Genomic DNA, 14,431 nt, shown 5'->3' on the forward strand with positions numbered 1-14,431 from the left:
GTTAGCAACAAAGAGCCTCCGCCTAAACTAACGTCTTAACAAGATCTCCAGCCACACGTGCGCATTTAAAAAACGATCTCTGTCCCCAAGCAAACGCATACACTGAGTGTCATACGCATGCCAAAATACTGGGGGCGCTGTAGCCTAGGACTTAAGACCATTTTAGCCAATCAGAAACATCCAAAACGTCATTTCCGAAGGCGGCATACAGCAAAAATGGCGGATCACGGCAAGAAAGAATTATATATGTGGACTGACAGAGAAGTAAAACTACTTTTAAGCATCGTTTTGGGGTTTAAAGTTAACAAAACTCAAAGTGTTGACTGGGAAACTTTCCAGTCCAAGTATGGTGCCATTCTTACCCCATTTTTGGAGCGGTAAGGACTTTGAGGGACATCTAAGGAATTTCTTTATCGGAAAGAGGACATCACAAAAACAACTATCGGCACTAAACTGAAAGCGATTCGTGGAAAGCACAGACAAGCAGTCGACGCAGGTCAAAGAAGTGGTTACGGTAGAGTTGTTTTGCTGTACTTCGAACTATGCGAGCAGATCTGGGGCGGTTCTCCATCAACTACATCCATTCAATTTGGAATAGAAACATCAGATATTGACACAAGCTCTCCCAGGAGTTGGGATTCTCCATTCACCCTTGACAGCCTGGTCACAGACAAAGATATGCCGAATGATGTACAAGAGCAGCAAGATTCCAATGGGAACAATCCACAATCTTCTGTGGTGAAAGAGAGAAGAGCTCTACTTCAGGTATGTGGACGCTAACTTCATTGTTAGGAAGTAATATTGTTAAAAGGCAGATAGATGTATATATATCTGGGGCATCAAAACATTTTTATATGAACTGCACTGCAATTACAAATGCTCACAGATGACCACTTTCAACAATGTGGAATCAGATTTTGCCCATTTGTTTTAATATTATCATTGTTTGACAACAGTGTGACAAAAATACTTGCTTTGGAATCAGAAGTCAAGATGGCAAGCATATATTAAAGTTCAGCTGTTTTAGATGTATTTAAATAGGGTTGTATTAAAAATGCTTTGAGTAGTTTATTGTAATAAATAATATTGAATTAAGTAAAACTGCAGTTGCATTAAGGGTGCTGAGGAAGAACAGACTGGAGAGGCAGCTGATGGTGACCTTCTATCGCTCGGCTGTCGAGAGCCCGCTGACGTACTGCATAACAGAGTGGTACGCCAGCTGCACTGAAGCAGACAAACAGGCGATTCAGAGGGTCATAAAGTCTGCACAAAAAATCATCGGCTGCCCCCTTCCCCTCCCCCTCCCTGAAGGATTTACACAACTCCTGCTGCCTCAACAGAGCAAAAAGCATCACAAAAGGACAGCACAGCAGACACCCTGGCTTCCACCTGTTCGACCTGCTACCATCAGGCAGGCGCTACAGGTGCATCAGAGCCAGAACAAACAGGCTCAGAGACAGCTTCTTTCCCAGAGCTGTCACCATCTTGAACTCTAACTTATAATAATACTTCACCCCTATACAATATCCTACCCTAATACCCTACTGTGCAATATTACCCATGGAGTGCAAAACGTCCGACACTGATTGTTATTTATTACTCCGGTACTCTTGTCTTGTTCTGTATATTGTACAGTATTTTGTATTTCTAGTGTTTTGTATATTGTACAGGATTGCTTATTATTTTTATTGGATAGTAGTCTGTTTATTTTAATTGTTAGTTTTTGTAATTTATTTTTACCCCATATTTGTTCCCACTACCGCACCTTAAGTTGGAGTCCTTAATCTCGTTATATGCAAATATAATGACAATAAAGTCCATTCTATTCTATTCTAAATATATATTTTTTCTGTCAAAATTAAAATACTTCGATGAAGTGCTTTATTGACACACATTGTTTCCCGACGATGTTGAGGGCCATTTGACATGTTGTAAATAACATGTCACTATCTTACACCTGTGCTAAAGTGGGTTTATCCCAAATAATGTATTCATGATTATTGAATGTAATGTTGTAAAAATCTTTATAGAATTTTTTTTTTTTTTCACTGGGCAAAACTCAACAGCCACAAGCAGGACAGACTAAAACGAAAACTTCCAATCGAGAAAAAGTTGCTGAATGCAGTAGAAGACGATGTCCAGATAAAGAAGAGACTTCTGACATGATGGAGACATCAGAGAAGCGATCGTCTGACAATTTAGACAAACTAACATCAAGCGATGTCGCTAATACTTGGTTAATATGCAAGCTACAAAATGTAAAAAGTGTATTGTTGGCGGTTTATGGATGTTTTTAAGAGGGTTTTATGGCTGCAATAGATGGCTCCCGTTAGCATTGTTAGCCACCTTGTACTTGCCCTAACAAGAAACGTGTGAAAAAACATTTGTTCCTGTCTTAAATAAGGATTGCGAGCGACAGGCAAATTTGTTTAAAATCCCATTGGTTTGAGTTTTTTCTTGCCCTGATGTGGGATCTGATGTCGTTGTGGCTTGTGTAGCCCTTTGAGACACTTGTGATTAAGGGCTATATAAATAAACTTTGATTGATTGATTGATAAAAAAGGAAGTTCCTCTTTAAACTTTTGAGCACCTGATGAATAGGCTTGTTTTGGTTTTAATGCCTTTTTCAATAAGCTGCGGCATTGTAGGAATGGGCTTTGTGTACTCAACGTTTCCCTTTCGGCCGTCTGATTTTGTTCAGGGCTAAATTCTTTAAAATCCACTTTTCCATCCGACTTAATGCCCTATTCTTTTAATCACTGCATATGCTATCTAATCGCTGGTGTTACATATTATCTATTCTTCTCGCTGCCTGTTAGAAAATGGCAGCATTTAACACAGGAAGACGTGAACAATAACAAACTATCAGTCATTTCTGACACATGGAAAAAGGGTTAGGAATGAACTGACTTTGCTTCTTCCTTCTTCTTTTCGGACATACCATTACTCTAGTGTTGACACTATTAATATTGTGCAGCCCTTCTTGGTGAGAGTTCACCAGTGTTATGTGGACAATTATGAAGCCTCCATGACAACTCTATTGCAGTGTCTTTCAACCACTGTGCCGCGGCACACTAGTGTGCCGTGATATACAGTCTGGTGTACCGTAGGAGATTATGTAATTTCACCTAACTGGGTTAAAAATATTTTTTGCAAACCAGTAGTTATTATACGCCAATAATGTGCCGTTGCTGAGTGTCTGTACTAGAGATGCGCGGTTTGCGGACACGACCGCGGAGTCCGCGGATAATCCGTGGGTCGGGAGGATGCGTGACGAAAAAAATATATTTTAAATAGATTCGGGCGGGTGGCGGTTGAACCAATTCGGAAATATATATACATAGTTAAATGTTGTTACCCACATACGAAAAACGAGCAGCACTCTTTGAAACAGGCAATTATTCATCAGGCACTGCTGCAGCTGTCACGACAAATTTCTTCCCCCCCTACAAAAACCTCCCCCCGCCCCCATTTACTTCCGGGGCTGCGTCCAATAAAATCACAAAGTTGCCGGGGGTCCTTAACCGGCACGCAACTGTCTTGTTTCGCGCCTGTACAAAAAACCCCAAAAATAATCGATTTCTTCAGATTCCAGCAGCTGTCAAAGACGAAGTATCCTTCCAGCGACGGGCAGTCAAAGCCGAAGTGCTATCGATCGCTGTCAATGACGTAAGAGGAAACATGACCACGGAAGTAAATGGGGGGGGGGGAGGTTTTTGTAGGGGGAAGAAATTTGGCGTGACACAGCACACCACAACACAACAGAGGAAGAAGAAAAAAATAAAAAGATGGCAACGCCGGCAGCAAACGTGGTACGCGACAAACTAAAAAAGGGAATACTGAAGACCAGGGAAAAAAAATAACAATAATAGTCAACACTTTCTTAATGGAAATGACAATAATATTATAATAATGATAAATAATATTATCACGCATTAATATCTCAGCCTCTAATGCGTGGCCAAGAGATATTAATGCGTGGCACGCATTGAATGTCTCTGCTGCATTGGATCAGTCTCCTTTCTTTAACAGGCAAAAGCTTTCTAACCTCACTAATGCCTTGCATCGTCTATATTAGATATATAACAACGGGTGGGTGGCGGGCGGTTGTGGTTTTGATAAAATGTTAGTTCGGGTGGATGGCGGGGGGATGATGACTTTTGTGATGCGGTTGCGGATGAAATAATAGCCTATCCGCGCAACTCTAGTCTGTACTGTCTAGGCCTCATGTAATACTCTTCCACAGGCCTGGGCAATTATTTTGCCTCGGGGGCCAAATTTAGAGAGAAAAATGTGTCTGGGGGCCGGTATATCTGATACTAATACAAAACCTCACAATAATGTCTGATTGAATGCTAAAAACGTTATGACAGACCGCCTCAAAAATTGGAATGGAATTTTTTTTTTTTTTTTTACTAAATGAGACACCCAGACTGTACATGTAAATAAAGAATGGGGACGACGTGGCGAAGTTGGTAGAGTGGCCGTGCCAGCAATCGGAGGGTTGCTGGTTACTGGGGTTCAATCCCCACCTTCTACCATCCTAGTCACGTCCCTTGTGTCCTTGGGCAAGACACTTCACCCTTGCTCCTGATGGCTGCTGGTTAGCGCCTTGCATGGCAGCTCCCGCCATCAGTGTGTGAATGTGTGTGTGAATGGGTGAATGTGGAAATAATGTCAAAGCGCTTTGAGTACCTTGAAGGTAGAAAAGCGCTATACAAGTATAACCCATTTATCATTATAACGTGGGATTTACAATATTAACTACATACTTGCCAACCCTCCCGTTTTTAGTGGGAGACTCCCGGTATTCAGCGCCTCTCCCGATAACCTCCCGGCAGAAATTTTCTCCCGACAAACTCACAGTATTCAGCCTGAGCTGGAGGCCACGCCCCCTCCAGCTCAATGCGGACCTGAGTGGGGACAGCCTGTTCTCACGTCCGCTTTCCCACAATATAAACAGCTTGCCTGCCCAATGACGTCATAAGGTTTCTCATAGTCATTCACCGACGTCCCACTGGGGTGAGTTTTTCCTTGCCCGTATGTGGGCTCTGTACCGAGGATGTCGTTGTGGCTTGTACAGCCCTTTGAGACACTTGTGATTTAGGGCTATATAAATAAACATTGATTGATTGATTGATTGATTGATAACTGTAGAATGATCGAGGGCGAGTTCTTGGTTTCTTATATGGGCTTATTGTTAGGCAGTTTCATTAACGTCTTCCCAGCGCGGTAACAACACACGTCACGTTTAGTCTACCGTAAAGCAGTTCGTCTGCCGTAAACAGCAATGTTGTGACACTCTTAAACAGGACAATACTGCCATCTACTGGATAGTCTGCAGAACACTGAAATTCAAGTATTTCTTTTATTTATATATATTATAATAAAATATATATATATATATATATATATATATATATATATATATATAGCTAGAATTCACTGAAAGTCAAGTATTTCATATATATATATATATATATATATATATATATATATATATATATATATATATATATATATATATATATATATATATATATATATATATATATATATATATACACACTACCGTTCAAAAGTTTGGGGTCACCCAAACAATTTTGTGGAATAGCCTTCATTTCTAAGAACAAGAATAGACTGTCGAGTTTCAGATGAAAATTCTCTTCTTCTGGCCATTTTGAGCGTTTAATTGACCCCACAAATGTGACGCTCCAGAAACTCAATCTGCTCAAAGGAAGGTCAGTTTTGTAGCTCCTGTAACCAGCTAAACTGTTTTCAGATGTGTGAACATGATTGCACAAGGGTTTACTAATCATCAATTAGCCTTCTGAGCCAATGAGCAAACACATTGTACCATTAGAACACTGGAGTGATAGTTGCTGGAAATGGGCCTCTATACACCTATGTAGATATTGCACCAAAAACCAGACGTTTGCAGCCAGAATAGTCATTTACCACATTAGCAATGTACAGAGTGTACTTCTTTAAAGTTAAGACTAGTTTAAAGTTATCGTCATTGAAAAGTACAGTGCTTTTCCTTCAAAAATAAGGACATTTCAATGTGACCCCAAACTTTTGAACGGTAGTGTATATATATATATATATATATGAAATACTTGAGTTGGTGAATTCTAGCTTAAATATATTCCCCTCTTAACCACGCCCCCCACCCCCACCTCCCGGTATCGGAGGTCTCAAGGTTGGCAAGTATGATTAACTATGAACGATAAAACACTGAATATTGACAACATATGAACGTCACACCCCCTCTCGATCGACATATTTTACAATCGAGCGAAACGCAACAAAAATGCAACAAACAAAGCAAAAAAAATCGGAGGTCTCAAGGTTGGCAAGTATAGGTTGGTTATGGTTCGAATTCATATCCAACAATTGCCAAAAAAAAACTTTATTGTTAATATCAGCTTCATTTTTTAATGATTTCTGCCGGATTTTTTCAATGGACAAAACAGGTTGAATTAAAAGCCCTGCTCTACGGGCCATTAGAAGGTGGTTAAGCGTGACGTACCTGTACGCCAGTGTCATGCACTCGAACAGCTTGGTGAGGGACGCGTCAATGGAGATGTGGGAGGTGCTGGCCTTGCCAAAGTGGTACGTCTGGCAGGCCTGCGTGTTGACGGTGTCGAAGTCGTAGCCTTTCTTTGGCGGGTGCTCGCTGTGCGGCGCCGACACCATGAAGTGGCCGCTGTGGATGATCTGCGACTGCAGCCGGTGCTCGGTCCTCCGCAGGCCCAGGCTCGTCTCCTCCGCGTCCGAGTCATCGTCCTGCTCCTGCTTCGCGGCGGGCGGGTGATGGAGGTGCTGCCTGACACTGAGCTCCATCGCAGCCATGATGACTCTCCTCGGCACGGCAAACAAATAGCTAACGTATAGCCAGGCAGCTAGCTAGCGCGCCCGGGCACCCGTCATGAGGCTGGCCGACGACTGCTTCGTTTAAAGTCTCCGCTTGTCGTGGAGGCGTAGAGCCCGGTTAACCCATTTCTTTAGACCGCCAGCTTGTCGATAATACTGCCTCCAAACTTCTTGTGGACATTTGACGACAGACCAGCTGACTCGACAGCTTCTAAAAGGGGGCGGGCTCAAGGAGCCTGGAACAGGAAGTGCCTCTGTAACAAGGTATCTGATTGGTCAATAGAAGAACCCCCCTCGCCCCCCACCTTGGTACTTCATATAACCCGAGCCCAGTTCGCGTCGTCTTTTGCTTAGTAGGTCAAAGGTCACTGAACTCGGGGTGTAGGCAATATACAAACTTTGATATTATTTGCTCTATTGGTTTAAAATGAGTGAATCTCAAACATAGGAATGAATGCATTTTCTAATTGCAAGATGTTGAGTAACATACAGGGCCGGCCCGTGGCATAGGCCGTATAGGCAAATGCTAAGGGCCAGTGCCACAAATGTTGGAGAAAAAAATAAATAAATAAATAAAAGTTGGTACTATTATTTCTAAATACAAAAAATTATCCCACGTTAATTAAAATGCAAAGTAAAGCCTATTTAATAGAAATATTATTTGTTACAACATTAACCCCCCCCCCCCCCCCCCCCCCCCCGCACGGTGCGCCCCCTCCCTTCCCGTATCATGACTCTTACCACATCAAAAAATCAACACAAGATGTCAAAACGGCCAAAACTGTCAGGTGCCCAGGGAAGAAAAAAGAGAAAAGAAGAGGAGAAACGAGAAAAAGACAGAGGTAGCAGGTAGGTAACGTTAGCCTACATTAAATTATTTCTCTGTTACAGAATGTGATAGTAACCTGGCTTTTTAGCATTAAGCTAATGTTACATGATTCGGCTATTGCTAATCAATAAATAGCTACTTCTGTTTTAACGTCGGGTTAATATTGTGGAGGGGGCTAAATTGTTATGGAAAATAATAATGTAACGTTAGGTGATTACAGTACTCCCACCTTACATTCCTCAGGGACATTTGTATTAGATCTTTTAAGCAGGTGTTTTTTGTTTACATTGTTATTGCCTTCTGGTTAGCTAGTGTTTGCCCTGCAGGTAATAGTCACTTTTCCACCCCTTTATATATTAGGTATAGTTGTACGCCTAGTTGTTAAAGTGCACATCATTAATGTGCACTTTAACCCCCCCGCACGGTGCGCCCCCTCCCTTCCCGTATCATGACTCTTACCACATCAAAAAATCAACACAAGATGTCAAAACGGCCAAAACTGTCAGGTGCCCAGGGAAGAAAAAATAGAAAAGAAGAGGAGGAGAAACGAGAAAAAGACAGAGGTAGCAGTTAGGTAACGTTAGCCTACATTAAATTATTTCTCTGTTACAGAATGTGATAGTAACCTGGCTTTTTAGCATTAAGCTAATGTTACATGATTCGGCTATTGCTAATCAATAAATAGCTAGTTCTGTTTTAACGTCGGGTTAATATTGTGGAGGGGGCTAAATTGTAATGGAAAATAATAATGTAACGTTAGGTGATTACAGTACTCCCACCTTACATTCCTCAGGGACATTTGTATTAGATCTTTTAAGCAGGTGTTTTTTGTTTACATTGTTATTGCCTTCTGGTTAGCTAGTGTTTGCCCTGCAGGTAATAGTCACTTTTCCACCCCTTTATATATTAGGTATAGTTGTACGCCTAGTTGTTAAAGTGCACATCATTAATGTTAATTAAGCAATATCACATGAGAGGGAATGCTGTTTTTGATTTTGAGCACTGCTGTGATTTGGTTAAAGATAATCATAACATAACATTCTCATATAATATGTTAATTTGCTTTAAGTAAATAAAAAAGGTCAAAGACAAAGCTATTCGGTTTCTTGTGAGTATATACACTTCACTGCCGATGTGGGGGGGGGGCGCCACCTAAAATCTTGTCTAGGGCGCCAGATTGGTTAGGGCCAGGCCTGGTAACATATATATATATAATGTTAACATGATATAATTGTTGATGACCAGAGGTGGGTAGAGTAGCCAAAATTGAACAGAAGTAAGAGTACTGTTACTTTAGAGATTTATTACTCAAGTAAAAGTAAGGAGTAGTCACCCAAATATTTACTTGAGTAAAAGTAAAAAATAGAGATGTCGATAAATGCTTTAAAATGTAATATCGGAAATTATCGGTATCTTTATTTTTTTTTATCGGTATCATTTTTTTATTTTTTTTTTATTTTTATTAAATCAACATAAAAAACACAATATACACTTACAATTAGTGCACCAACCCAAAAAACCTCCCTCCCCCCACTCATTCACACTCATTCACACAAAAGGGTTGCTTCTTTCTGTTATTAATATTCTGGTTCCTACATTATATATGGTAAATGGGTTGTACTTGTATAGCGCTTTTCTACCTTTTTTTAAAGGAACTCAAAGCGCTTTGACACTATTTCCACATTCACCCATTCACACACACACATTCACACACTGATGGCGGGAGCTGCCATGCACGGCGCTAACCAGGCCCATCAGGAGCAAGGGTGAAGTGTCTTGCTCAAGGACACAACGGACGTGACTAGGATGGTAGAAGGTGAGGATTGAACCAGTAACCCTCAGATTGCTGGCACGGCCACTCTCCCAACTTCGCCACACCGTCCCAATAGTAATATCAATACATACCAATACAGTCTGCAAGGGATACAGTCCGTAAGCACACATGATTGTGCGTGCTGCTGGTCCACTAATAGTACTAACCTTTAACAGTTAATTTTACTCATTTTCATTAATTACTAGTTTCTATGTAACGGTTTTTATATTGTTTTACTTTCTTTTTTATTCAAGAAAATGTTTTTAATTTATTTATCTTATTTTATTAATTTTTTTTAAAAGGACCTTATCTTCACCATACCTGGTTGTCCAAATTAGGCATAATAATGTGTTAATTCCACGACTGTATATATCGGTATCGGTTGATATCGGTATCGGTAATTAAGAATTGGACAATATCGGAATATCGGCAAAAAAGCCATTATCGGACATCCCTAGTAAAAAGTATGTTGTGAAAAAACTACTCAAGTACTGAATAACTGATGAGTAACCTGTTCGTTTAATGATGGCGTCAACAAATAATGCACAAAAACATAAAAATAGCAATGAGCAAATTCAGAGCCAGGAATATCTCTTAAGCAACTAAAACAATAATATATATTAAATAATAATACATTAACATACAAAAAACTAAGGCAAATTGAGCCACAATAACTTACAGCACCATAGGCTCAGTAGGCGGAGATTACAAAGGAAAATAACAAGTTAGGATTTATGCAAACCATAAACTGATAGGTGTGGACTGCACCAGAGAACACACTGTGCACTTCTGATTGGTGTTTCTATGCATGTGTGTGTGTGTGTGTGTGTGTGTGTGTGTGTGTGTGTGTGTGTGTGTGTGTGTGTGTGTGTGCGACTGTGCGTGTGTGTGTCTCTGTTTGTCTGTCTATGAGGCTGCAGTGCGTTAATAAATGTCCCCACACGATGTACATTTGACAGTGATTCATAGCAGGGAAGCTAACATCAGCCTACGGCAGGGGTCACCAACGCGGTGCCCGCAGGCACCAGGTAGCCCGTAAGGACCAGATGAGTAGCCCGCTGGCCTGTTCTAAAAATAGCTCAAATAGCAGCACTTACCAGTGAGCTGCCTCTATTTTTAAAATTGTATTTATTTACTAGCAAACTGGTCTCGCTTTGCCCGACATTTTTAATTCTAAGAGAGACAAAACTCAAATAGAATACGAAAATCCAAGAAAATATTTTAAAGGCTTGGTCTTCACTTGTTTAAATAAATTCATTATTTTTTTACTTTGCTTCTTATAACTTTCAGAATGACAATTTTAGAGAAAAAATACAACCTTAAAAATGATTTTAGGATTTTTAAACACATATACCCTCTTTACCTTTTAAATTCCTTCCTCTTCTTTCCTGACAATTTAAATCAATGTTCAAGTAAATGTATTGTTTTTTATTGTAAAGAATAATAAATAAATTTTAACTTAATTCTTCGTTTTAGCTTCTTTTTTTTCGACGAAGAATATTTGTGAAATATTTCTTCAAATTTATTGTGATTAAAACTCAAAAAAATTATTCTGGCAAATCTAGAAAATCTGTAGAATCAAATTTAAATCTTATTTCAAAGTCTTTTGAATTTCTTTTAAAATTTTTGTTCTGGAAAATCTAGAAGAAATAATGATTTGTCTTTGTTAGAAATATAGCTTGGTCCAATTTGTTATATATTCTAACAAAGTGCAGATTGGATTTTAACCTATTAAAAACATGTCATCAAAATTCTAAAATTAATCTTAATCAGGAAAAATTACTAATGATGTTCCATAAATTCTTTTTTTAATTTTTTCAAAAAGATTCGAATTAGCTAGTTTTTCTCTTCTTTTTTTCGGTTGAATTTTGAATTTTAAAGAGTCAAAATTGAAGATAAACTATGTTTCTAAATTTAATTGTCATTTTTTTCGTGTTTTCTCCTCTTTTAAACCATTCAATTAAGTGTAAATATCATTAATTATTAATAATAACAGAGTTAAAGGGAAATTGAGCAAATTGGCTATTTCTGGCAATTTAAGTGTGTATCAAACTGGTAGCCCTTCGCATTAATCAGTACCCAAGAAGTAGCTCTTGCTTTCAAAAAGGTTGGTGACCCCTGGCCTACGGTAACAGCCAAAATATCTACTAACATTACTTACCGCGATGTGCTTCCTCAAATTTGACGTTGAGTTCATGTAAGCTTCAGCTTGTTGTTTGCCACTGAAACTTTATGTGCAGTTAATCATATGACCGCCTGGCTCTGTTTGATTGGTGAAACGGAGTGACTGCATTTATTTGGTGAAACGCAGGCATGCGATAGATCCTACTTTGAAGGTCTGTCTGACAGACCAAAACAAACAAAGCGTGCATTAACAGATCGGTAACAATCTGTAGCGATAAATGGAGCGGAGTAAAAGTAGCGTTTGTTCTCTATAAATATACTAAAAGTAAAAGTAGGTTACATTAAAACTACTCTTAGAAGTACAATTTATCCCAAAAGTTACTCAAGTAGATGTAACGGAGTAAATGTAGCGCGTTACTACCCACCTCTGTTGATGACTGAAGTGCTGATATCAACCAAACCTAACCCCTCCGCCCCAACCCCCTCCACATCCCACCCCACCCCGGATTGTAAATAATGTAAATAATTCAATGTATATACTCTGATGATTAACTTGTGTGATGACTGTATTATGCTGATAGTATATATTTATACCATGAATTGATTTAACGTGGACCCCGACTTGAATAAGTTGAAAACTTATTCGGGTGTTACCATTTAGTGGTCAATTGTACGGAATATGTACTGAACTGTGAAATCTACTAATAAAAGTCTCAATCAATCAATGAGTAGAGTTTGAGTTTATTTGGAACATGCATGCATACAACATGATACATCACAATCTCCAGTTTCTCTATTCAACATGTTTGAAAAGGAGTAGGAAAAAGCAGAGCTTATTTAATCCTACCCCTTTTCCTTTACATAGCAGTTGCTAAAACTTTTGTTCACTTCCTGTTCTCAATTTATTCACAATACACTCCATAAGTGATAACAATGAACATGAATAAATAATAATTGGTGAAGTAAGTTATATTTCATATGGTGAGATGAGTAAGATTAATCTTGAAAATAAATGGATGGATGAGATAAATTCAGAATGTTTATCTTCTTCTTTGTACTTTGTAAACGCTTTAAGCTTGAAGAGTTTTCTTGAAGTGGATTATTTTAGGACATTGTTTGATTTATTTGGTTAATCCATTCCACAATTTAATTCCACATACTGATATACTTTTTAAGCATGTTCGAGACAAATAGAAGGTTCAATCGACTTCTGCCTTCATTCTTCACTCTGCAGGCTGACTGAAGTGTCCACTCTTCCAAGTAGACGGTGGAAGGCCCAGGATTTTATCAGTAAATATCTCCATAGATATTTCCTCCGGAATGACACTCTCTAAAGAATATTCCTGGCTCACATCTATGAAAAAAACACACCACAAATAAATTGTAGTAATGTACGGGGTTTAAAATCGGGCTGTCAAAGTTGACACGCTAATAACGAGTGAAAGAAAGCTTCCTTTAACAACACTATTTTTTTATTACGCGATTAACTTCCGTCCTCTGTGTTAGAATAATTGTTTCTAAATTATCACAAAAACTTTGTATTACATTGTGTTCTTGACAAGAAGACAAAAGGCTGTCTTTTGAAACCTACCAAGAGTAAGGCTCGTAAAACTCCACAGTGTAGGAGGGGGGCAAGATGGTGTTCCTGTGTTCTCTCATGTATGGTAATCAACAGAAGGATGTTGTTCTGGCCCAAGGACTTCAAAGCGGAGAGATGGCAGGATCTGCCCAATTTCCAGACAAACTCTTTTTGAAGTATTTTACGAACTCTTTCTGAACTATTTTACGAACTCTTTTTGAACTGACCTTTTCTGTGAATTGTTTACGACCTTTTCTGTGAACTTTTTTGCGACCTTTGTCCTTTGGAAACAGCGGTGGCCAGGTGGTCGGGGAGGGTCCAAAATAGAAGAAGGAGGCATACAATCTTTTGGGAGAGCGTGCTGGAGATTGTAGAAGGATACAATGTCCGGGCGACTCTCCTCAATATATTGAGTCCAAATTTAATTCTGTCTCTGTTTAATTCTTTGCCTCTTGTCTTGTTTAATAGATGTCATCGGTGTTTGAACCTGACACTCTGTAACCCTGAGTCCATACTGGTGCAGTGGAAAAGCAGCGGCGTTCCAGCTGATGCTGAGTCACGGGACCGAATTGAGAACAGAAATGGGAAAAGAAAAAGGTATGTTGAATGGCAACTCTCGCTTTCTTCACCACTGTTAATTTTGACAGCAGTTTTTTTGTTCGTTTTAGTCGTAGTCCTTTGACGAAAATGTGTTCAGGTTTTAGTCATATTTTAGTCATCTAAATTGATTTAGTTTTAATCGACTAAATTCCTCAACATTTTACTAGACTAAAATTACAGCGACTCTTATATAAAATATAGCGCTCATTTAAAGTTGTCTTGAAACCACTTTATTAAGGTTATTGCAGAGCATCTCAAAAACTAAATTCACAAGACTTGCACTGCATGAATATATCAATAAATACAGTTCACACTAACCTCTCAGTGTTCTATTATTTAAGCTGAATTTGGTTTTTTTCCCCAAAGGTTGAATAATATACAGTCGTGGTCAAAAGTTTACATACACTTGTAAAGAACATAATGTCATGGCTGTCTTGAGTTTCCAATAAATTCTACAACTCTTATTTTTTGGCCCGGAGGTTGGGTCTTGGGCGCAGTTGGGTCCTCCAACAGGACAATGACCACAAACACACGTCAAAAGTGGTAAAGGAATGGCTAAATCAGGCTAGAATTAAGGTTTTAGAATGGCCTTCCCAAAGTCCTGAGTTAA

The 14,431-nt window shown here is 39.1% G+C and overlaps 2 protein-coding genes across 9 annotated transcripts in view; both read right to left on the minus strand.

Annotated features, from left to right (window-relative positions):
- Positions 1-7,108, minus strand: part of mlxip (MLX interacting protein) — a 58,052-nt gene extending 50,944 nt beyond the window's left edge. For all 7 annotated transcript variants that reach the window (XM_062025802.1, XM_062025806.1, XM_062025805.1 and 4 more), the window contains exon 1: positions 6,533-7,108. In XM_062025802.1, coding sequence (XP_061881786.1) covers positions 6,533-6,855 — 323 coding nt within the window. In that variant the 5' untranslated portion in view covers positions 6,856-7,108. The remainder of the gene's footprint in view (positions 1-6,532) is intronic.
- A 5,331-nt stretch (positions 7,109-12,439) lies between these two features.
- cfap251 (cilia and flagella associated protein 251) overlaps positions 12,440-14,431 on the minus strand; it is a 34,149-nt gene continuing 32,157 nt past the window's right edge. For both annotated transcript variants that reach the window (XM_062024277.1, XM_062024278.1), the window contains exon 21: positions 12,440-12,996. In XM_062024277.1, the coding sequence (XP_061880261.1) occupies positions 12,866-12,996 (131 nt within the window). In that variant the 3' untranslated portion in view covers positions 12,440-12,865. The remainder of the gene's footprint in view (positions 12,997-14,431) is intronic.

This window comes from Entelurus aequoreus, linkage group LG17 (assembly GCF_033978785.1).
Source record: "Entelurus aequoreus isolate RoL-2023_Sb linkage group LG17, RoL_Eaeq_v1.1, whole genome shotgun sequence".
NCBI lineage: Eukaryota > Metazoa > Chordata > Actinopteri > Syngnathiformes > Syngnathidae > Entelurus > Entelurus aequoreus.